The sequence below is a fragment of the Babylonia areolata genome, chromosome 1, assembly GCF_041734735.1.
Source record: "Babylonia areolata isolate BAREFJ2019XMU chromosome 1, ASM4173473v1, whole genome shotgun sequence".
Taxonomy (NCBI): Eukaryota; Metazoa; Mollusca; class Gastropoda; order Neogastropoda; family Buccinidae; genus Babylonia; species Babylonia areolata.
The window spans coordinates 26,528,585-26,551,167 of NC_134876.1; the positions used below are offsets into that span (position 1 = coordinate 26,528,585).

At 45.8% G+C, this 22,583-nt stretch overlaps 1 protein-coding gene across 4 annotated transcripts in view; it reads right to left on the minus strand.

Moving 5' to 3' along the window:
- Positions 1 to 1,734: 1,734 nt before the first annotated feature.
- The window catches only part of LOC143281284 (eukaryotic elongation factor 2 kinase-like), a 35,270-nt gene continuing 14,421 nt past the window's right edge, over positions 1,735 to 22,583 (minus strand). For 2 of the 4 annotated variants that reach the window (XM_076586420.1, XM_076586429.1), the window contains exons 5-13: positions 20,441 to 20,587; positions 14,320 to 14,580; positions 13,659 to 13,922; positions 11,866 to 11,892; positions 8,618 to 8,740; positions 6,368 to 6,556; positions 4,750 to 4,874; positions 2,729 to 2,907; positions 1,735 to 1,925 (exon numbers count right to left, since the gene is read on the minus strand). In XM_076586420.1, the coding sequence (XP_076442535.1) occupies positions 1,801 to 1,925; positions 2,729 to 2,907; positions 4,750 to 4,874; positions 6,368 to 6,556; positions 8,618 to 8,740; positions 11,866 to 11,892; positions 13,659 to 13,922; positions 14,320 to 14,580; positions 20,441 to 20,587 (1,440 nt within the window). In that variant the 3' untranslated portion in view covers positions 1,735 to 1,800. The remainder of the gene's footprint in view (positions 1,926 to 2,728; positions 2,908 to 4,749; positions 4,875 to 6,367; positions 6,557 to 8,617; positions 8,741 to 11,865; positions 11,893 to 13,658; positions 13,923 to 14,319; positions 14,581 to 20,440; positions 20,588 to 22,583) is intronic. The other 2 variants (XM_076586439.1, XM_076586449.1) reach the window with 2 other exon arrangements.

Sequence of the window (22,583 nt, forward strand, 5' to 3'; positions counted from 1 at the left end):
GCTCTTTGTACCAACATTCTAATTTCCCCGACTGAATTCAATGTAAACATGTTGCCATTAAACACGACAAACCATTTAATACAAAACAAAAATATAAGTCAAACAGGTCTACTCCTCCACCACCTCTCTCTGCATCTTATCAAGAACTCACCAAACCAAGGGTGGTGGGGGGGGAGAGAGAGGGGAGAGAGGGGGGAGAGGAGAGAGAGGGGGGACAGAGGGGAGAGAGGGGGGGACAGACAGACGACAGGGAACCAGAGCACTTGGTGTGGAGATGGTTTTTTGTTTGTTTGCTTTTTTTTTTTTTTTTCCAACAACAAAAAAGCTGTGTGGCTATGTTTTTAAGATGGAGGGAGGGAAGGGCTGGAGAGAAAGAGACAGGGAGTGACTGAAACAGAGAGAGAGGCAGAGACAGACAGACAGACAAAGAGAGACTGGCAGACAAAGAAAGATGGCTAAGATAATCGAAAAAATCACATGAGAAAGACAAAGAGATTCACTAATGTGGTTATTAATATTGGAATATAAAAATAATTAAAAAGAAGATATTTTTGACTGGTAATGAAAAACATCAGTATATACATATTTTCTTTCTTCTGATAAATGAGGTAGCAAATTTCTCATTAAATGATACAGCTATGAGATTATTTCCCTCTTCTGCCAGGGGCAGATCAGTGTGTGTCTCCTGTTGGGGCAGGTCAGTGTGTCTTCTGCAAGGGGCAGATCAGTGTGTGTCTTCTGCAAGGGGCAGATCAGTGTGTGTCTTCTGTGTCTTCTGCAAGGGGCAGATCAGTGTGTGTCTTCTGCAAGGGGCAGATCAGTGTGTGTCTTCTGCAAGGGGCAGATCAGTGTGTCTTCTGCAAGGGGCAGATCAGTGTGTCTTCTGCAAGGGGCAGATCAGTGTGTGTATTCTGCAAGGGGCAGATCAGTGTGTGTGGTGGGGAGCAGGGAAGGGAGGTTTAACAGAATTATGCAATACAAATTTTGATGTATGATAAAACACACTGAAAGAAAATGAGAGACACAGGGACTGGAGTAGACAGAGAAAGAAAACGTGCATGTGAAAATCGTGTATGTATGTGTATGTGTTTGTGGGGTTTTGTGTGTATACTTATTTATTTGTAAAATGAAATTTAAAATAAAATAAAATAACAAATACAGGATGTTTATGTCACTGTATCTTTGTGAGACATAAAAAGACATCATTAATCTCACATCTCATAACCATTTTTCTTTTTCAAAGTGGTAAAACCCTTCTATCAATCCTTGATTCAATAATCCATCACTCTTTAGCCCATTGTTCTTGTTGCATACTTTTTATTTCTGCACATTCAGCCTTCCATCAAATCAGTCACGAGGGACACTGTTCCATGCTAAATACAAAATTAAAATAAAGGATTTTGAGATTGGTTTTGCTCGCTTTTTTCTTTATCCCCACATCCAGTCAATTGTTTTCTTCTTATGTTCAATTAAAATCATAAAAAAATTAACTTCACTCTTTGTGAAAAGCACCCTTTTGAACCAAACTATCAAAACCAGACGCACCAAGTGTGCACACTTGTGTCAACTCTGACAACAGCTATGTCTAAAAGAGAAGAGTCCACCACCGCTGTGTTTTCTCGATCCATGGTTACATGGAGGGAACAAGCAAGGAAGAGACATATACCAGGTGGCAGGACATTTACTGCCCTAAGGGCATGTACCAGGTGGTAAAGATGTACCAGGTAGTAGAGATGTATGGGATGGAAGGGAGGGTGGAAGGGTGGGTGGATCCACCCAGGGTGTGAGCTCCATCAGGCCTCACTCAGCTGCCTCCTCGTCCTCCAGCAGAGCCCAGGCCTCCTCAGCCTGCATGAACAGCTTGTTGGCCAGCCGGCCCTTCATGGCTTCCGTCGCTGCCTCTGCAGCCTTGGTGAACAGATCGCCTGCAACAGTGCACCGCAACACACTGTGGCTTCTCCTACATTACAACACTATACACTATGTCTTCTCCTTCAACATTACAACAATACACACTATGTCTTCTCCTACACACACAGTGTAGGCACAAAGTGAGCCCCTTCACACAGAGTGTCAGCACAAAGTGAGCTCCTTCACACACAGTTTTTCAGTTTCACTTTCTCAAGGAGGCGTCACTGCGTTCGGACAAATCCATACACGCTACACCACATCTGTTGAGCAGATGCCTAACCAGCAGCATAACCCAACGCGCTTAGTCAGGCCTTGAGTGCATGCTTACATATTTGTGTACCTATGAAAGTGGATTTCATTTTACGTAATTTCGCCAGAGGACAACACTCTCGTTGCCATGGGTTCTTTTTCAGTGCGCCAAGTGCGTGCTGCACACGGGACCTCGGTTTATCGTCTCATCCGAAAGACTAGACGCTCAGTTTGATTTTCCAGTCAAACTTAGGAGAAAGGGCGAGAGCGGGATTCGAACCCACACCCTCACGGACTCTCTGTATTGGCAGCTGAGCGTCTTAACCATTCTGCCACCTTCCTCCATACACAGTGTCAGCACAAAGTGAGCCCCTTCACACACAGTGTCAGCACAAAGTGAGCCCCTTCACACACAGTGTCAGTACAAAGTGAGCCCCTTCACACACAGTGTCAGTACAAAGTGAGCCCCTTCACACACAGTGTCAGCACAAAGTGAACCCCTTCACAGTGTCAGCACAAAGTGAGCTCCTTCACACACAGTATCATTACAAAGGACTAGGACACTGACCAGCATTGTAGGGGTCTTTCTGCAGCCCATAGCCGCCCTCCAGGTACATCTCAGCCTGTCTGGCCACCAGCAGGTACAGAGGGTCCTCCATGGTGGAATCGAACTCTCCCCCATCATCCTGCTTCATCTGGTGAACCGCTTCATCGTACCAGTGCAGAGCGTCCTCCCACGATCGCGATCTGTGCACACACACAAGCACATGTGCCTTTATATCCTACAAACCTCTAGGCTTCATGACAAAATTATTCCATATAGATATATATATAGATATATATAGATAGAGATATATGTGTGCGTGTGTGTGTATATATATTGTTCTGTGTTCTGTTCACACCTCCACACATATAACACCACACCACACCACATCACAGAAACCACACCCACACACACAGAATCTAATAACACAAAAAGTGTTCCTTGTCAGCTGATGTTAGCAAGATAAAAAAAAAAAAAAAAAAATCAAGCAATGTCAGGAAAATGTGTCTCTGAATTCTTTGCTACACATGACTACTATTAACTCATTGGAGATGCGCCGGAGCTGTTCCGCCTGCTCAGAACGACATGCCGAAGTGTAAGATACAACAGATCTCCGATTTTTTTTCATACACTTAGCAGTGTTCAATTAAAGGGAAACTAATCAGGCTTTCTTGAGGGACCAGTCTAGGAAAAATTGAGTAATTTCCCCTTGACCGTTAACCATGTGAAAGGCTTTTTTTTCGTGATCTTCCTTGATCCGGTGAAAGGTCGTGACTCTTACACAAAAAACATGGCAGCGCAGCGAATGTACTCCCTGCGTGAGGCTGTCGAAATTGTGACAGAAGGATCAGACACTGAACATGAACTCCTAGACACTGGTGACGAATTCTCTGATGATTTTTCTGAAGATGAGGACATTCAGTTAGTACCAGATGATGATTTTGAAAGTGACAACGAAACTTTGCCGACTGACCTCTACGACGCCGAGACAGAAATCGACAGTGACACAAGTGAGGCCATACTGCAAGACGAGATGACTTGACGATGAGGAACAAGAGTACTGAGCATGTTGGTCAATGAGGGGCTGTGACCTCACTGACATGTGAGCGAGTTTACTGGTCAGAGGATCAAATCTACACGTTAAGGATCATGAAGTGATGTCTGTTCCAGTGCGTGTGTGACATAAACCTCACTGACAGAGTGAGTTACTGGTCAGAGGATCAAATCTACACATTAAGGATCATAAAGTGACGTCAGTTCCAGTGTGTGTGTGACCTAAACCTCACTGACATCAGAGTGAGTTTACTGGTTAGAGGATCAAATCTACACGTTAAAGTTCATAATAATAATAATAATGGTATTTATTTAGCGCTGAATCTTGTGTATAGATGTTAAGGATCATAAAGTGATGTCAGTTCCCATGTGTGTGTGACTTAAACCTCACTAAAGAACATGCAAAATAACTGATGAGCCCCCAGTGGCAGCTGTCAGTCGACTTTACCCAGGTAGGCAGCATGTAATAAAATGACTCCATAATTTTAAAGCCTTCTGGAGAAGGCGGCGGGTTGGCGTTGTTTAGAGGGCCAGGAGTAGAGGGCCCAGAGTGTCAGCGAATCGATTGCGATCGCGCCTTAATTTTAGCACGATTCCCCAATCGAGCTACATAATTATGTGACCTGGTTGGAGACATGATTTGACCACAAACAAGAACGCCAGAGAATCGACAGACAGACATAAAATACGAAAAAACTTAGCCGTATGAAGAGCACAGGTACAGGAGTCATGATGGCTGCCAGAAAAAGAGGGCGATAACCAGCGGGACAAAGGGGAGGTTACCTACTTCCGGGAGGTTATCGGCCGTAGTTTCGTCTGCTCCGCATAGGCGGATAGTAGTTTGCACAGGCAGGAATGTCAGACCCCTGCCGGAGTCTGCACTAGTTGGGTCACGGTTAAGTATGTGTAATTAAATCCATAATTTTAAAGCACTTACAGCTTGGTCTCTGACCAAGGATAGCATCCCTACCACCATGATCCAAAGCAGATACCTGCGAGAGCCCAGGTTGTGGCCAGTGTCAAAGGCACGGGCCAGGTAGATCATGGCACTGCGATCCCCTGCCTCTGCTGCCTGCAGCATGTAGTCCACACCCACATCCGTGTTCTCTGTGCTGGGCTGTCACACACATCAACATCACATCAACACCGGGCTGTCACAAACATCAACCACTGGGCCAATCATCCTCTGTCACACATCAACCACAGGGCCAATCCTCTGTCACACATCAACCACTGGGCCAATCCTCCTCTGTCACACATCAACCACTGAGCCAATCCTCCTCTGTCACACATCACATCAACCACTGAGCCAATCCTCCTCTGTCACATCAAATCAACCACTGAGCCAATCATCCTCTGTCACACATCAACCACTGAGCCAATCACCCTGTCACACATCAACCACTGAGCCAATCCTCCTCTGTCACACATCACATCAACCACTGAGCCAATCATCCTCTGTCACATCAAATCAACCACTGGGCCAATCCTCCTCTGTCACACATCAACCACTGAGCCAATCCTCCTCTGTCACACATCAACCACTGAGCCAATCCTCTGTCACACATCACATCAACCACTGAGCCAATCCTCCTCTGTCACACATCAACCACTGAACCAATCCTCCTCTGTCACACATCACATCAACCACTGAACCAATCCTCCTCTGTCACACATCACATCAACCACTGAGCCAATCCTCCTCTGTCACACATCACATCAACCACTGAGCCAATCCTCCTCTGTCACACATCAACCACTGAGCCAATCCTCCTCGGTCACAGATCACATCAACCACTGAGCCAATCATCCTCTGTCACATATCAACCACTGAGCCAATCCTCTGTCACACATCACATCAACCACTGGGCCAATCATCCTCTGTCACACATCAACCACTGAGCCAATCCTCCTCTGTCACATATCAACCACTGAGCCAATCCTCTGTCACACATCACATCAACCACTGGGCCAATCATCCTCTGTCACACATCAACCACTGAACCAATCCTCCTCTGTCACACATCACATCAACCACTGAACCAATCCTCCTCTGTCACACATCACATCAACCACTGGGCCAATTATCCTCTGTCACACATCACATCAACCACTGGGCCAATCCTCCTCTGTCACACATCAACCACTGAGCCAATCCTCCTCGGTCACAGATCACATCAACCACTGAGCCAATCATCCTCTGTCACATATCAACCACTGAGCCAATCCTCCTCTGTCACAGATCACATCAACCACTGAGCTAATCCTCCTCTGTCACACATCAACCACTGGGCCAATCCTCCTCTGTCACACATCAACCACTGGGCCAATCCTCCTCTGTCACACATCACATCAACCACAGGGCCAATCCTCCTCTGTCACACACATCAACCACTGGGCCAATCCTGCATGATACAGAGTCAGATACACACCTGTATTATACATGTATCAAGTACACAGATGTATGATACAGGTATCAAGTACACACCTGTATGATACAGGTATCAAGTGCACACAGCTGCATGATACAGGTATCAAGTACACACCTGTATGATACAGGTGTCAAGTACACACCTCCACAGAACAGTTGACGAGGCATCATGTACACACCTGCACAGAACAGCTGACCAGGACGTCCCTAGGCAGTCCCAGGTACAGCCTGGCTAGAGTGATGGTGGCCTCCACCACCCCCAGCTGAGCTGCGTGCTCCTCATGAAACAGCGCCGCCTCCCAGTCCACATCCCCCTCCTCCACACTGAACCGACCCATCTCGTGATACTTGGCCATGGCGTGGTGAATCTGGAGGAGTGAATAACTGTCAGTTAGCATGGTGGGGGTGTGTGGGGCGGGGGCGGGCGCGGGGAGGGGGGAGGGAGAAAGAGCTGTCTGTTAGCATGGTGGAGGTGTGGTGAATCTGGGGCTGGAGAAAAAGGGATCTGAGGGGCGGAGTAAAGGGCTGTCTGTTAGCATGGTGGAGGTGTATGTGAGTGTGTGTGTGAGGGGTGGGGGTGGATGGAGAAGAGATATTGATTAGCATGGTGGAGGTGTGGTCAATCTGGGGTTGAAGAAAAAGAGATCAGGGGTTGGGGGGGTACAGAGCTGTCAGTTAGCATTGTGGAGGTGTGGGGGGGGGGGGGAGGGGGAGGGGGGAGATGAGCTGTCAATTAGCATGGTGGAGGTGTGGTCAATCCAGTGGTGGAGAAAAAGAGATCGGGGGGCAGAGTCAAGAGCTGTCAGTATGGTGGAGGGTGGAGTAAAGAGCTGTCTGTTACCATGGTGGAGGTGTGGTCAATCTGGGGGTGGAGAAAAAAGCTGTCAATTAGCATGGTGGAGGTGTGAAGGGGGGGAGAAAAGAGCTGTCAATTAGCATGGTGGAGGTGTGTGAAGCTGTCAATTAGCATGGTGGAGGTGTGGAGGGGGGAGAGAAAAGAGCTGTCAATTAGCATGGTGGAGGTGTGTGAAGGGGGGGGAGAGAAAAAGCTGTCAATTAGCATGGTGGAGGTGTGTGAAGAGGGGGAGAGAAAAGAGCTGCCGATTAGCATGGTGGAGGTGTGAAGGTGGGGGGGAGAGAAAGTGCTGTCAATTAGCATGATGGAGGTATGGGGGGGAGGGGAGAAAGAGCTGTCAATTAGCATGGAGGTGTGGGAAGGGAGGGGGGTGAAAAGAGCTGTCAATTAGCATGGTGGAGGTGTTGGAGGGGGGGGGAGAAAAGAGCTGTCAATTAGCATGGTGGAGGTGTGGGAGGGGGGGGGGGAAAGAGCTGTCAATCAGCATGGTGGAGGTGTGGGAGGGGGGGGGGGGGAGAAAAGAGCTGTCAATTAGCATGGTGGAGGTGTGGGAATGGGGGAGAGAAAAGAGCTGTCAATTAGCATGGTGGAGGTGGGGAGGGGGGGGGGAGAAAAGAGCTGTCAATTAGCATGATGTAGATGTGGGAGGGGGGGGGGGAGAAAAGAGCTATCAATTAGCATGGTGAAGGTGTGGGAATGGGGGAGAGAAAAGAGCTGTCAATTAGCATGGTGGAGGTGTGGGAGGGGGGGGCAGAAAAGAGCTGTCAATTAGCATGATGGAGATGTGGGAGGGGGGGGGGAGAAAAGAGCTATCAATTAGCATGGTGAAGGTGTGGGAATGGGGGGGAGAAAAGAGCTGTCAATTAGTATGGTGGAGGTGGGGGAGGGTGGGGTGGTAAAGCGCTGTCAGCATGGTGTGAGGTCTGTTTAACTAGGTGGTGGATGTGGTGAAACAGGTGGAAGGTGGCAGAATGGTTAAAAGCTGATCTGCCAATACAATGTCCATGACGGTCTGGGTTTGAACTGCCGTTACGACCCTTCTCCCAAGTTTGACTTGAAAATCAAACTGAGCATCCAGTCATTTGGATGAGACATAACCAAAGTCCCACGTACAGCACACACTTGGCACACTGAAAAGGATTCCATAGCAATGAGAGTGCTGTCCTCCAGCAATATTCTGTAGAAGAAATCCACTCTGATAGGTACACAAATATATATGAACGCAAGGCCTGACTAAGCTCGCTGGGATATGCTGCTCGTTAGGCATCTGCCTAGCAGATGTGCTGTAGCATATATGGATCTAAATGACTGAATGCAATGACACCTCCCTGAGAAACTAAAACTGTAAAATGAAACTGAAGCTTTATTAAATACTGACACAATGTAATATTTTGTCTTCAGTAAAGAAACCAGGTGTGGATTTGGAATGCGCAGCTTGGTAGTAACGCCACTGAAATAGCACAGATAATGGGACAGCAACCAAAAAGCAAAACAAAAAACCCTAAACAAAAAGAGAGAGAGGGCAGTGCACTACAAGACCAGCCAGGAGAGCCGGGAAAGCGGACTGACCCACCTGGCCCAGGACGGATTCCCCGATGATCAGGTTGGACAGGCGACGGAAATCCAGCTCCATGTTGACACAGGACGGCCGGTGAGCTTTCTTCAGGGCCTCTGAGAACAGTCGGCGTTCTTCCTCCTGTTTACACACACTCTGCCCATCAACAGGGTTCAGTGGCTGGTCACCCAGCAAACATTATATGCTGATAATCATGTATATCACTGTCAGATTATCATCATCATCATCATCGTCATCATATGCATTTACTTAAGGCTTAATAATAATAAAAGAAATTTGTTTCCTAAAATTACGTTTCATCTAACACACTTACCGTGACCTACTAGTGCAGACTCCAGCAGGGAGTCCAATTCCTGTCCTGTGCAAACTACTATCCACCTATGCGGAGAAAACAAAAGTAGCTACTGCTCCCCTCTGTGTCCCTGACTAGCTTCCTCTTTCGACGGATAATGAAATAACAATAGAAGTAGTAATAATAAATAATTCATAATAATAATAATAACAATGATAACAATTATTTGCATTTATACAATGCTTATCCTATGGCTCTAAGTGCATTTAATAATACCATGGTACGCAATTATAAGACATATGAATATAACAAAAAATGCTATGATTCAAACTTGCTAAAAATATTACTGTAAAAACTGATCAACATCACCCACAACTAACACACCTCTCCCACCTTACCCTCACCCCACACACACATGCACAAAGAGGATCTGGGGGAAGAAAGATCTATTGTTTAAACTACTGTTTACCCAAACATGTTTTGAGATTAGATTAGAAAAAATTAATCGTGGAACACTGATATTCTGTTGTAGCGATTTCCAAAACAGAGGTCCATCATGTGTAAAAGTTCTAATGAAGACATGAGACATGCCTGTACCGAATACCAGTTCACTGAATGTCTGCCAGGCAGTGTTTTCTGTCAGTGAATCTTTACATAAAAACACAAATTATGCAAATATATGTATTGTCTCATAGTATCCCTATCTCAAACAATACAACCATTACTGCATTAGAGACCGATGCTTACAGAAAAAAACAGAAGATAAATTCTCAAGCAAATATCAATTGTGTATGTGTAACATCTTGCTATTGTACTGGGCTTTGTGGTGTTTCTTAAAACATGCAAAAAAAGTAAAAAGTAAACTATCATTACCATATCATGCAACTTCTTTTCCATCATTAAAGAAACAAACTACATTTTCTAAACAACATAGCAAACTCTACGAGTGGCAACCTGTCGGTTTGTTATGAAGACGGTAACTAAGTGATTAAAAGGCACCTTGTACATGTAAAATAAACCAGAACAACACAGAAATCCAGTGGCTAACATCTGATATTCTTGTACATGTAAAACAAACCAGAACAACAAAGAAATCCAGCAGGCTAAATCTGATATCCTTGTACATGTAAAACAAACTAGAACAACAAAGAAATCCAGCTGTCTAACATCTGATATCAAATATAAACATAACCAAGAGATGTAGCTGGCTCACTTCTTTTCACACATGAACATGTGCACATATGCATGCACACACATGCCTATCCACACTCAAACCATAAACTCTGTAAATGAAAAACAACTGCAAAACTGAAGGTGGATTTTTTTTTTCAATCAACAGTTCAAATAAACATTGTTGAACATTAACTCTCAGAATGAACAAAAGCTTTTTTTTTTCTGGGGTGGGGGGAGGGGGATAGTGGAATGATTACTTTTCTTTAATACCCTTGGATTTACATGAAAGTGGTCAGCTATCTGATCTCAGTGAGGTGACAGCCTTTCACTGAGATCCTGACCTGTTAGCTCTGTCTTACCTCAGTGAGGTGACAGCCCTTCACTGAGATCCTGACCTGTAAGCTCTGTCTTATCTCAGTGAGGTGACAGCCTTTCACTGACATCCTGACCTGTTAACTCTGTCTTACCTCAGTGAGGTGACAGCCCTTCACTGAGATCCTGACCTATAAGCTCTGTCTTATCTCAGTGAGGTGACAGCCCTTCACTGAGATCCTGACCTGTAAGCTGTGTCTTATCTCAGTGAGGTGACAGCCCTTCACTGACAAGTACGTTTGTCAGCAACACAGTTAAGGGGCAAAAAAGAAGCATGTCTCAATCTCCACACACACACACAAAGTAGGCAAAACACATAATATATCAACAAACAAATTCAACCCAAAATTTGAAGAAAAAAAATTTTCTTTTTTTTTCCTTTTTAAAAAAAAAAAAAAGAATGAAAAAATAGAAACCACCAAATGCATATCCAAATTGCAGGAAACAACAGAGCGAACAGGGCTCACACAGGAAACCCAACAGAATGAACAGAGCCTCACACATGCAGCACTGTCCCCAGCCACAAGGTGACACTGCCTGACGCTGTCCCCACCCATGTGGGTGGAACAAACTACTGTGGCGCTTCTAGCTTCAAACATCCACGTGCTCACGTCTCCCCCAATACCACTGCCTGATTTACTGAAGACCTGCAAGTAGTCACAGCACAGAACTGTGCATGTGAACCATGTAAGTGTGATGCAAGTAGTCACAGCACAGAACTGTGCAGGTGAACCATATAAGTGTGATGCAAGTAGTCACATCACAGAACTGCGCAGGTGAACCGCGTAAATGTAATACAAGTAGTCACACTATAGAACTGTGCATGTGAATCATGTAAGTGTGATGCAAGTAGTCACAGCACAGAACTGTGCAGGTGAACCATGTAAGTGTGCTGCAAGTAGTCACAGCACAGAACTGTGCAGGTGAACCATGTAAGTGTGCTGCAAGTAGTCACAGCACAGAACTGCATGTGAACCATGTAGTGTGATGCAAGTAGTCACAGCACAGAACTGTGCAGGTGAACTGCGTAAATGTAATACAAGTAGTCACACTACAAGTAATACAAGTAGTCAGGAAATACCTGCACTTATTCAGACTGCAAGTCTTTCATTTGAAAGAACCGCAGCTGTCAGATTCATTATTCCCCCCACCCCCTTCTCCTCTTATCTCTCTTCCTATCTCAAGCATGCACCACGCATGCACATATGCTCACTCAAACACACACACACTCATGAACATGCACAGGCAAACTTATTCCAACACACCTTAGCACTTCAACAATACTGATTACCATGAAAGGAAAAAACACAGTAAAAAAACCAAGGGAGTCTTTTCAGAACACACATCACATTGATGTCAGTCCATGTGTTATCACCCTGGGATTCACTCACACACACCTGTTACCTACATCACAATCATTCTTGGCATGATCTCCCTAGAAAAAACAGAACAAAAATTAAATCACACAATGGGCCAGAATTTCAATTTTGGAGGCGGGAAGTTAATATATATTCCTAATGAAATCTTATGTACAAGAAAAAAATCCATACCTTCACAAAAACATGCAAGATCCATCACCGGCATGAAATATAAGCTCTATCATGGAAATTACTACTGTTAACTACCTTTTAACGCCCAGTATCCTATAAATGCCATCCTACATTTTGGGTCAATAATTGTGCACTGGGCAATATACCTTACGAATGCATACCCCCTCATTTTGGGTTAAAAATGTGCATTGAGCAATACACTTTATAAATGCACCTCCCCATTTTGGGTTAAAAATGTGCATTGGGCAATACAACTTATGACACACCCATTTTGGTAAAAAAACAACAACTGTGCATTGGGCAATACACCCTATGAACCCCCCTACGCACACCCTCCCCCCCCCTGCATTCAGGGAATGTGCCCCCACATGGGGTGAAGTACCCAATGATGTGTGGGGAAACTGTCAGGGAATGTGCCCCCACATGGGGTGAAGTACCCAATGATGTGTGGGGAAACTGTTAGGGAATGTGCCCCCACATGGGGTGAAGTACCCAATGATGTGTGGGGAAACTGTCAGGGAATGTGCCCCCACATGGGGTGAAGTACCCAATGATGTGTGGGGAAACTGTTAGGGAATGTGCCCCCACATGGGGTGAAGTACCCAATGATGTGTGGGGAAACTGTTAGGGAATGTGCCCCCACATGGGGTGAAGTACCCAGTGCTGTGTGGGGAAACTGTCAGGGAATGTGCCCCCCACATGGGGTGAAATACCCAGTGATGTGTGGGGAAACTGTCAGGGAATGTGCCCCCATATGGGGTGAAGTACCCAGTGCTGTGTGGGGAAACTGTCAGGGAATGTGCCCCCATATGGGGTGAAGTACCCAGTGCTGTGTGGGGAAACTGTCAGGGAATGTGCCCCCCCACATGGGGTGAAATACCCAGTGATGTGTGGGGAAACTGTCAGGGAATGTGCCCCCATATGGGGTGAAGTACCCAGTGCTGTGTGGGGAAACTGTCAGGGAATGTGCCCCCATATGGGGTGAAGTACCCAGTGCTGTGTGGGGAAACTGTCAGGGAATGTGCCCCCACATGGGGTGAAGTACCCACTGCTGTGTGGGGAAACTGTCAGGGAATGTGCCCCCACATGGGGTGAAATACCCAATGATGTGTGGGGAAACTGTCAGGGAATGTGCCCCCCCACATGGGGTGAAATACCCAGTGCTGTGTGGGGAAAATGTCAGGGAATGTTCCCATACAAAGGGTAAAGAACCAAGTAAACACCCACTCCGAACTTTAGGGTGAATCTGTTCAAAGATGGAGAGAGTGTTTACAAGGTGTTTCATCCTTTCCACAGTTTTTAACCAAAAAGGGGGGCGAGTGCTTACAAGGTGTTTCATCCTTACTACAGTTTGTAACCCCAAATGGTGGTGGAGTGTTCACAAAATGTTTCACCTTTACCACAATTTTCAACCAAAAAAGGGGGTAAGCGTTTCAAGGGGTTTCATCCATAGCACAGTTTGTAACCCTAAATGGGGGAAGGGAGTTTATTAGATACTGGGTGTCACAGGGCATTCTACAGTATCAGCAGACTGACATCAGCAGCTCACCTCCATGACGGAGCCCTCACTACAGTTTTTAACCCCATTTACTATACACTGGACGTTCAGAGGGTAGTCGACAGTATGTACAGACTGACATCAGCAGCTCACCTCGGTGATGGAGCCCTCACTCTCCGTGGTGGTCTCACTGATGCAGCGTCTCCGTGGCCGGTAGCCAGGGCTGTCCGTGTCTGTGAACATGGGCTCATCCTCACTGGTGGGGGTCATGGGCATGGGGTCGTCGTCGTCCACCGAGGACAGGGAATTGTGGGAGCGGTGTCGAGCCAGCAGGGCCGTCAGGTCCACCATCTCCCGCGGGGAGGGACTGAGGCACAGCTCCTCCGACCCCCGCACACGTGTCACCGCACACTGCTTCTGGACATGACAGACACGACATGTGTCACCGCACACTGCTTCAGGACATGACAGACATGACGCACATGTCACCGCACACTACTTCTGAACATAACAGACGCGACACATGTGTCACCGCACACTGCTTCAGGACATGACAGAAATGACGCACACGTCACCGCACACTGCTTCTGGACATCACAGACACGACACATGTCACCACACACTGCTTCTGGACATGACAGACATGACACACGTGTCACCGCACACTGCTTCAGGACATGACAGACATGACACACGTGTCATCGCACACTGCTTCTGGGCATAACACACATGACATGTGTCACCGCACACTGCTTCTAGATATGACACACGTGACACTGCTTGAATGACCCCACACACACATCGTTCAACTGACCTGTCTGTCGCACAGAGTTCTCTGCACCGTGAGTTCAGAGGGCGCCATGTCAAAGGGCGCCAGCTCCAGGCTCTGACAGATGGTGTTGCACACGTGTGAGTGAAAGAACAACGCCATGCCCTTGGGCCCCAGGTTTCCGTCGCCGTAGTCAGTGCCTTCAGACGTGTGGATCTGGGGGTCAGTGTACAGGTCGCCCACCCCTTGAACATCCACCACGATCAGCTTGTGGCCTGACCGCTCAAAGGTGAAGTGGCTGAACGCCTGTCATCACACACACCTCTCACTGTATGTACCCAGCTTGTGGCCTGACCATGGCTGAACGCCTGGCATCACGCACACTTCTCACTGTATGTACCCAGCTTGTGGCCTGACCATGGCTGAACGCCTGGCATCACGCACACCTCTCACTGTATGTACCCAGCTTGTGGCCTGACCACGGCTGAACGCCTGGCATCACCCACACCTCTCACTGTATGTACCCAGCTTGTGGCCTGACCATGGCTGAACGCCTGGCATCACGCACACTTCTCACTGTATGTACCCAGCTTGTGGCCTGACCATGGCTGAATGCCTGGCATCACACACACCTCTCACTGTATGTACCCAGCTTGTGGCCTGACCATGGCTGAACGCCTGGCATCCCACACACCTCCACTGTATATACCCAGCTTGTGGCCTGACCACTCAAACATGAAGTGGCTGAACGCCTGGCATCGCACACACACACACGCACTCTCTCACCTCTCACTGTATGTACCATATCAAATCATATTGCTTACAACCCACCCAACTGCAAACGTGTACCATATCAAATCATACTACTTACAACCCACCCAACTGCAAACGTGTACCAAATCAAATCATACTGCTTACAACCCACCCAACTGCAAACGTGTACCATATCAAATCATACTGCTTACAACCCACCCAACTGCAAACGTGTACCAAATCAAATCATACTACTTACAACCCACCCAACTGCAAACGTGTACCATATCAAATCATACTGCTTACAACCCACCCAACTGCAAACGTGTACCATATCAAATCATACTGCTTACAACCCACCCAACTGCAAACGTGTACCATATCAAATCATACTGCTTACAACCCACCCAACTGCAAACGTGTACCATATCAAATCATACTGCTTACAACCCACCCAACTGCAAACGTGTACCAAATCAAATCATACTGCTTACAACCCACCCAACTGACAAACGGCCTTTTCAGGTGCACTGCATGAAGTGAGCCACCTGACTGCAAACATCAATGCATTTGTTAATATTCTCTAATTTACCATCATTTACAATGCACAAACTGTTGCTTCTTTCCTTAAGACCAATCCATGCGGCATTTTAAACATATCTTTTGTTTGTTTATAAATTTGGTTTGTGTAGCTCATGGACTACAGAAAAGTGCAGAAATAACAATGTAATCAATTTGTGTAATAAGAACCACTGGAACTGGCAATATAAGAACAAAATAATGGTAAAAAGGCAAAACCACCAGCAGGATGCTGGAATTTGACAGTGACTGTGTGCTGTCCACCTATCTACACTGACTGTCCACCTATCTACAGTGACTGTGTGCTGTCCACCTATCTACAGTGACTGTGTGCTGTCCACCTATCTACACTGTGTGCTGTCCACCTATCTACACTGACTGTCCACCTATCTACACTGACTGTCCACCTATCTACAGTGACTGTGTGCTGTCCACCTATCTACAGTGTGTGCTGTCCACCTATCTACACTTGCTGTCCATCTATCTATAGTGACTGTGTGCTATCCACCTATCTACTGTGTGTGCTGTCCACCTATCTACACTTGCTGTCCACCTATCTATAGTGACTGTGTGCTATCCATCTATCTACAGTAACTGTGTGCTGTCCACCTATCTACAGTGACTGTGTGCTGTCCACCTATCTACAGTGACTGTGTGCTGTCCACCTACCTACACTGTGTGCTGTCCACCTATCTACACTGTTGCTGTCCACCTATCTACACTGTGTGCTGTCCACCTATCTATACTGTGTGCTGTCCACCTATCTACACTGACTGTGTGCTGTCCACCTATCTATACTGTGTGCTGTCCACCTATCTACACTGACTGTGTGCTGTCCACCTACCTACACTGACTGTGTGCTGTCCACCTATCTACACTGACTGTGTGCTGTCCACCTACCTACACCGTGTGCTGTCCACCTATCTACACTGACTGTGTGCTGTCCACCTATCTACACTGACTGTGTGCTGTCCACCTACCTACACTGACTGTGTGCTGTCCACCTACCTACACTGACTGTGTGCTGTCACCTATCTACACTGACTGTGTGCCGTCCACCTATCTACACTGACTGTGTGCTGTCCTGCTGTTTCACCTATCTACACTGTCTGTGTGCTGTCCTGCTGTTTCACCTATCTACACTGTGTGCTGTCCTGCTGTTTCACCTATCTACACTGACTGTGTGCTGTCCTGCTGTTTCACTTACCTACACTGTGTGCTGTCCTGCTGTTTCACCTATCTACACTGACTGTGTGCTGTCCACCTATCTACACCGACTGTCCACCTATCTACACTGACTGTGTGCTGTCCACCTATCTACACTGACTGTCCACCTATCTACACTGACTGTGTGTTGTCCACCTATCTCTTCATGATAGCCACCAGATTCTTTTTTCTCTTTTTTTTTTTTTTTTTTTTTTTTAAACATTAATGATGCTTTTACATTCCTGGAGTGTTGGCCTCATGGTAAAACATCCACCTAGGAAACAAGAGAATCTGAGCCCACAAGTCTGAATCCCACACTCACCAGCATTCTCTCCCCTTCCACTGGACCTCGAGTGGGAAACAAACACCAAATGTGTACACAACACTAACAAGGCCTGGTTTGACCAAGCATGTAAACTAAGTAGAGAATACAACAAATTCAGAAACTAATATCACTTCAAGTGGAAAGATGTTAAACTGAAGACATTCAGAAACGCTCATCTGAACAACAAGGACAATGTGATTCTAAAACAAGAGATGAAAGCAGCATGTTAACAGTACAAATCCACAATTTGAAAAGCTGAAAAAAGGTACAGAAAATCTATAGTTAATGATATAAGAAAAATGAAATCGCATGATCCAAAACGCTACTGGTCTCTTATAAATGGGAAGAACCATAAACAAGCAACAACAATTCTGTTAAACAAATTCAAGGAACACTTTGAAAATTTGTCCTAAATAAATACAAGTGACCAGACCATACTCTCACAGGAAGAAGAAACTGACAGATTATTGGGAGAATTTATCGAATCAGATGAAGCAAAAAGCAGTTCTCAATAAAAGCTTCACAGAAGCAGAACTTTTTTCTATTGTTAAAAAGCTAAAGAATAATAAATCCCCCGGAACTGATGGAATTATCAATGAAGCCATTTATCATACCTTTGATAAATTAAAACAGTTTTGGTGTAATTTATTCAATAGAATATTTGAAACTGGCACCTTACCAGATGACTGGCTCACTGGTACCATTGTCCCCATTTACAAAAATAAAGGAGACAAAAACGACCCAAATAATTACAGGGGCATCACATTAATCTCATGCAGTGCTAAATTCTTTACTGCTGCACTCAATGAAAGACTATGCACCTTTTCTGATACCTTAGATATTCTTTCCGAAAACCAGACTGGCTTTAGACCTAAGCACTCCACAACTGATCACATCTTTGTAATGAAATATTTGAATGACATAATGTTTGAATGATATGAAGAAAAAATTGTTCTGCGCTTTCATAGATTATGAGAAAGCGTTCGACAGAGTATGACATACAGGCTTATGGACAAAACTCATTCGCTCTGGAATCAATGGCAAGTTCCTCAATATTGTCAGGAACATGTATAAAGGAATTGTTTCATGCGTTTCCTCAAATGGTGCCGTTTCTGAGTCTTTTGCAGTTTATCAAGGTGTTCGTCAAGGTGAAAGCCTATCCCCCTTTTTGTTTGCTTTGTATGTGAATGATGTGGAAACCCACCTTATCAGGAATGGTTGCTCCCCTGTTGATATGGGACTAAGCCATGATGAAAGAGTATCTGAATACCTCAAACTATTGCTAATTCTGTATGCTGATGATACAGTAATATTTGCTGACTTAGAAGCTAAGCTTCAGAAGGCACTAAACGAACTAGAAGCATATTGTAATGACTGGAAAATAAGTGTGAATTGCCCCAAAACTAAAATAATGGTATTCTGCTGTAAGAAACCAAATTACCAGTACCCGTTCACACTTAATGGAAATACTCTAGAACACGTTACTTGCTTTAAATACCCAAGACTGACTTTCAATTTCAATGGTAAGCTTAACATAGCAGTGAAACAATTTAAAGATCAGGCCAGATGGGCAATGATGGCACTGTTAAGAAAAAGCAGAAAAAAGCAGACAACTTCAGCTCCCTATTTCCTGCCAGTTAGACTTATTCATTTCACTGGTCATGCCAATATTAACTTAAGGCTGTGAAGTTTGGGGTAATAACTGCGTTGACGTTGCCGAATCATTACACTTGGAATACTGTTAATACATACTCCGGCTTAAGAAAAGCACTCCAAACTGTTTCAACTATGGTGAAACGGGACTTTTCCCCCTGTTTGTGCATGTATATTGCCGAATGATCAAATCCTGGCACAAATTGTCCATTGACACATTGACTAGTAAAAAATTCTCCTCTCGCATGCTGAACACATTAACTGAATATTTTAATTTAAAAATACACAAAAATGACTGGTTACTTAAAATCAAACAGATTCTAGATGAAAATGGGCTGTCTTTTGTGTGGTACTATCCACAATCTGTATCAACTGCATGGCTGATAACAATCTGACCCAAAGACTTAAAGATAGTTATGCACAAAAAATGGGTAGAAACTTGTCGTAACTCTACAAAAGCCAATAACTACAGTTTATTTAAAAGCCAAACAACTTTTGAAGATTATCTAGACATTTTGCCACTGTGCTACAGCATCCCAATGTTGAAACTCAGAACAAGTAATCACAAACTACCAACTGAGAAAGGGAGACACATGAACATACCGCAAGAAGCAAGATTGTGTCATCTTTGTGACACGAATCGAGTGGGAGATGAATACCACTTTGTCATGGAATGTCCTGCAATTCAAAATCTCTACAATCAGTATTTACCTAAGTATTACAGAACACGTCCCAACTTCCACAAATATGCCACATTAATGTCTATTAGTAGTAAGAAAAAGTTACTAAATTTTGCTAAATTCATTAAAGAAGGTTTTAATGTGTTTTGTTAGAAGCCAGTTTCAGTCCGGATTCTTTGCCACTTATGCCTCAACTGTACTTGTTGAATAGGAATTAGAACAATGACTTGTGTAAATCTTGACACTGCATCCCCGTACATATCCATTTGTAATTGCATAATCATATTTTTTATACGTCTTTTTCTCTCCTGTATATATGAAACCAATCCCAGTATTACTGGCAAATGGGTGCTAAAGTAACATGCAAATTATTGCGTATTTTATTTTGTTACACCATGTCATTGTTATTGCTATGCTCCAACTAACCACCCAGTTCCCAGTTCAGGCTCAACTAGTCAGATACAGAGCCGTATTGTAAATCTAAGCTATGATCTGTGCATTTGTCTATTCCTATTGCATTGTACCAGACTGCTGATTACATTTGGCCTTTTATTTCATTTTATTTTTCCCCCATTTGTATTATCCCCCTTTTTGTTTCTTCTTTTTAAATTATCTTCGCTCTTCCTCTGTGGCCATCATCCTGTTATTGTCATGTTTCCTTGTTTCTCTATGACTCGAAAGAGTTAATGGGAATAAACAAACTCTGAAACTCTGGTGCTCTGGATGCTAGTCTGGATGAGATGATCAACTGATGTCTCATGTGCAGCATGCACTTAGCGCATGTAAAAGAACCCACAGCAACAAAAGGGTTGTCCCTGGCAAAATTCTGTAGAAAAATACAGCTGGTAGGAAAATGAGAACACTTGAAGGCAGAAAAATACACTGTTTTAGGTGCATTTTCCCTGGGGTGAGCAACCCGAATTTCACAAAGGGAAATCTGTTGCAACAAAGAAATACCACCATACAATACCTGAGGAGTCAGCCTGTAGGATTCCTCCACAAAGCCGGAGTTCGAGTTGTACTTGATGTAGTTGCCCTCAATGAAGTGCTCCAGATGGTACAGAGGAGACCCTGCTCGGTTCTTGAATTCCAACACATACATCTGGAAGATGTCCACCTGGAATATAAAGGTTTGCAGAAAATAAATGGATGGAAGGTAAAAGGTCTTTTATCACTTCACCTTCAAGTCACACTGTTGTGTCATCATGGTGTGTCTTTACCTTTCAGCCACCTTCAAGTCACACTGTTGTGTCATCATGGTGTGTCTTTACCTTTCAGCTACCTTCCTTCATGTGACTGTTGTCTCATCATGGTGTGTCTTTACCTTTCAGCCACCTTCCTTCAAGTCACACTGTGTCATCATGGTGTGTCTTTACCTTTCAGCTACCTTCCTTCATGTCACATTGTTGTGTCATCATGGTGTGTCTTTACCTTTCAGCTACCTTCATGTGACACTGTTGTGTTATCATGGTGTGTCTTTACCTTTCAGCTACCTTCATGTGACACTGTTGTGTTATCATGGTGTCTTTACCTTTCAGCTACCTTCACGTGACACTGTTGTGTTATCATGGTGTGTCTTTACCTTTCAGCTTCCTTCATGTCACACTGTTGTGTTATCATGGTGTCTTTACCTTTCAGCCACCTTCATGTGACGCTGTTGTGTTATCATGATGTGTCTTTACCTTTCAACCACCTTCGTGTGACGCTGTTGTGTTATCATGGTGCGTGTCTTTACCTATCAGCTACCTTCATGTGACACTGTTGTGTCATCATGGTGTGTCTTTACCTTTCAGCTACCTTCATGTGACACTGTTGTGTTATCATGGTGTCTTTACCTTTCAGCTTCCTTCACATGACGTTGTTGTGTTATCATGGTGTGTGTCTTTACCTTTCAGCCACCTTCATGTCACACTGTTGTGTTGTCACAGACATCTGCTGTCTGTCTATATGCACCTCCTCCTTCCCCACCCCATACTCCATCCCCTCTCCCCTTCCCCCATCCATACCCCTCTCCTCACCACTCTCAGTTTACTGCCTGCAACATCTGCAGCATTTTTGTAGACAGGTATACAGTACCTCCCCTCCCACCCTCCACAGCAACCCTCACAGCACCTCCCCTCCCACCCTCCACAACAACTCTCACAGTACCTCCCCTCCCACCCTCCACAACAACTCTCACAGTACCTCCCCTCCCACCCTCCACAACAACTCTCACAGTACCTCCCCTCCCACCCCCCCACAACAACTCTCGCAGTACCTCCCCTCCCACCCTCCACAACCACCCTCACAGTACCTCCCCTCCCATCCCCCACCCTCCACAACAACCCTCACATTACCTCCCCCTCCCACCCCCCACAACCACCCTCACAGTACCTCCCCCTCCCACCCCTCCTACAACAACCCTCACAGTTCCTCCCCTCCCACCCACCACCCTCCACAACCACTCCCCACCCTCCACAACAACCCTCACAGTACCTCCCCTCCCACCCCCCACAACCACCCTCACAGTACCTCCCCTCCCACCCTCCACAACAACCCTCGCAGTACCTCCCCTCTCACCCGCCACCCTCCACAACCAAACTCACAGTACCTCCCCTCCCACCCTCCACAACAACCCTCACAGTACCTCCCCTCCCACCCTCACCAACCACCCTCACAGTACCTCCCCTCCCACCCTCCACAACCACCCTCACAGTACCTCCCCTCCCACCCTCCACAACCACCCTCACAGTACCTCCCCTCCCATCACCCCACAACAACCCTCACAGTACCTCCCCTCCCACCCTCCACAGCAACCCTCCCCCCTCCTTAAACCCTCCACAGCAACCTTCACAGTACCTCCCCTCCCACCCTCCACAACAACCCTCACAGTACCTCCCCTCCCACCCTCCACAACCACCCTCACAGTACCTCCCCTCCCACCCCCCACCCTCAACAACCACCCTCACAGTACCTCCCCTCCCACCCCCCACAACAACCCTCGCAGTACCTCCCCTCCCAACCCCCACCCTCCACAACAACCCTCACAGTACCTCCCCTCCCACCCTCCCACCCTCCACAACAACCCTCACAGTACCTCCCCTCCCAGCCTCCACAACAACCCTCACAGTACC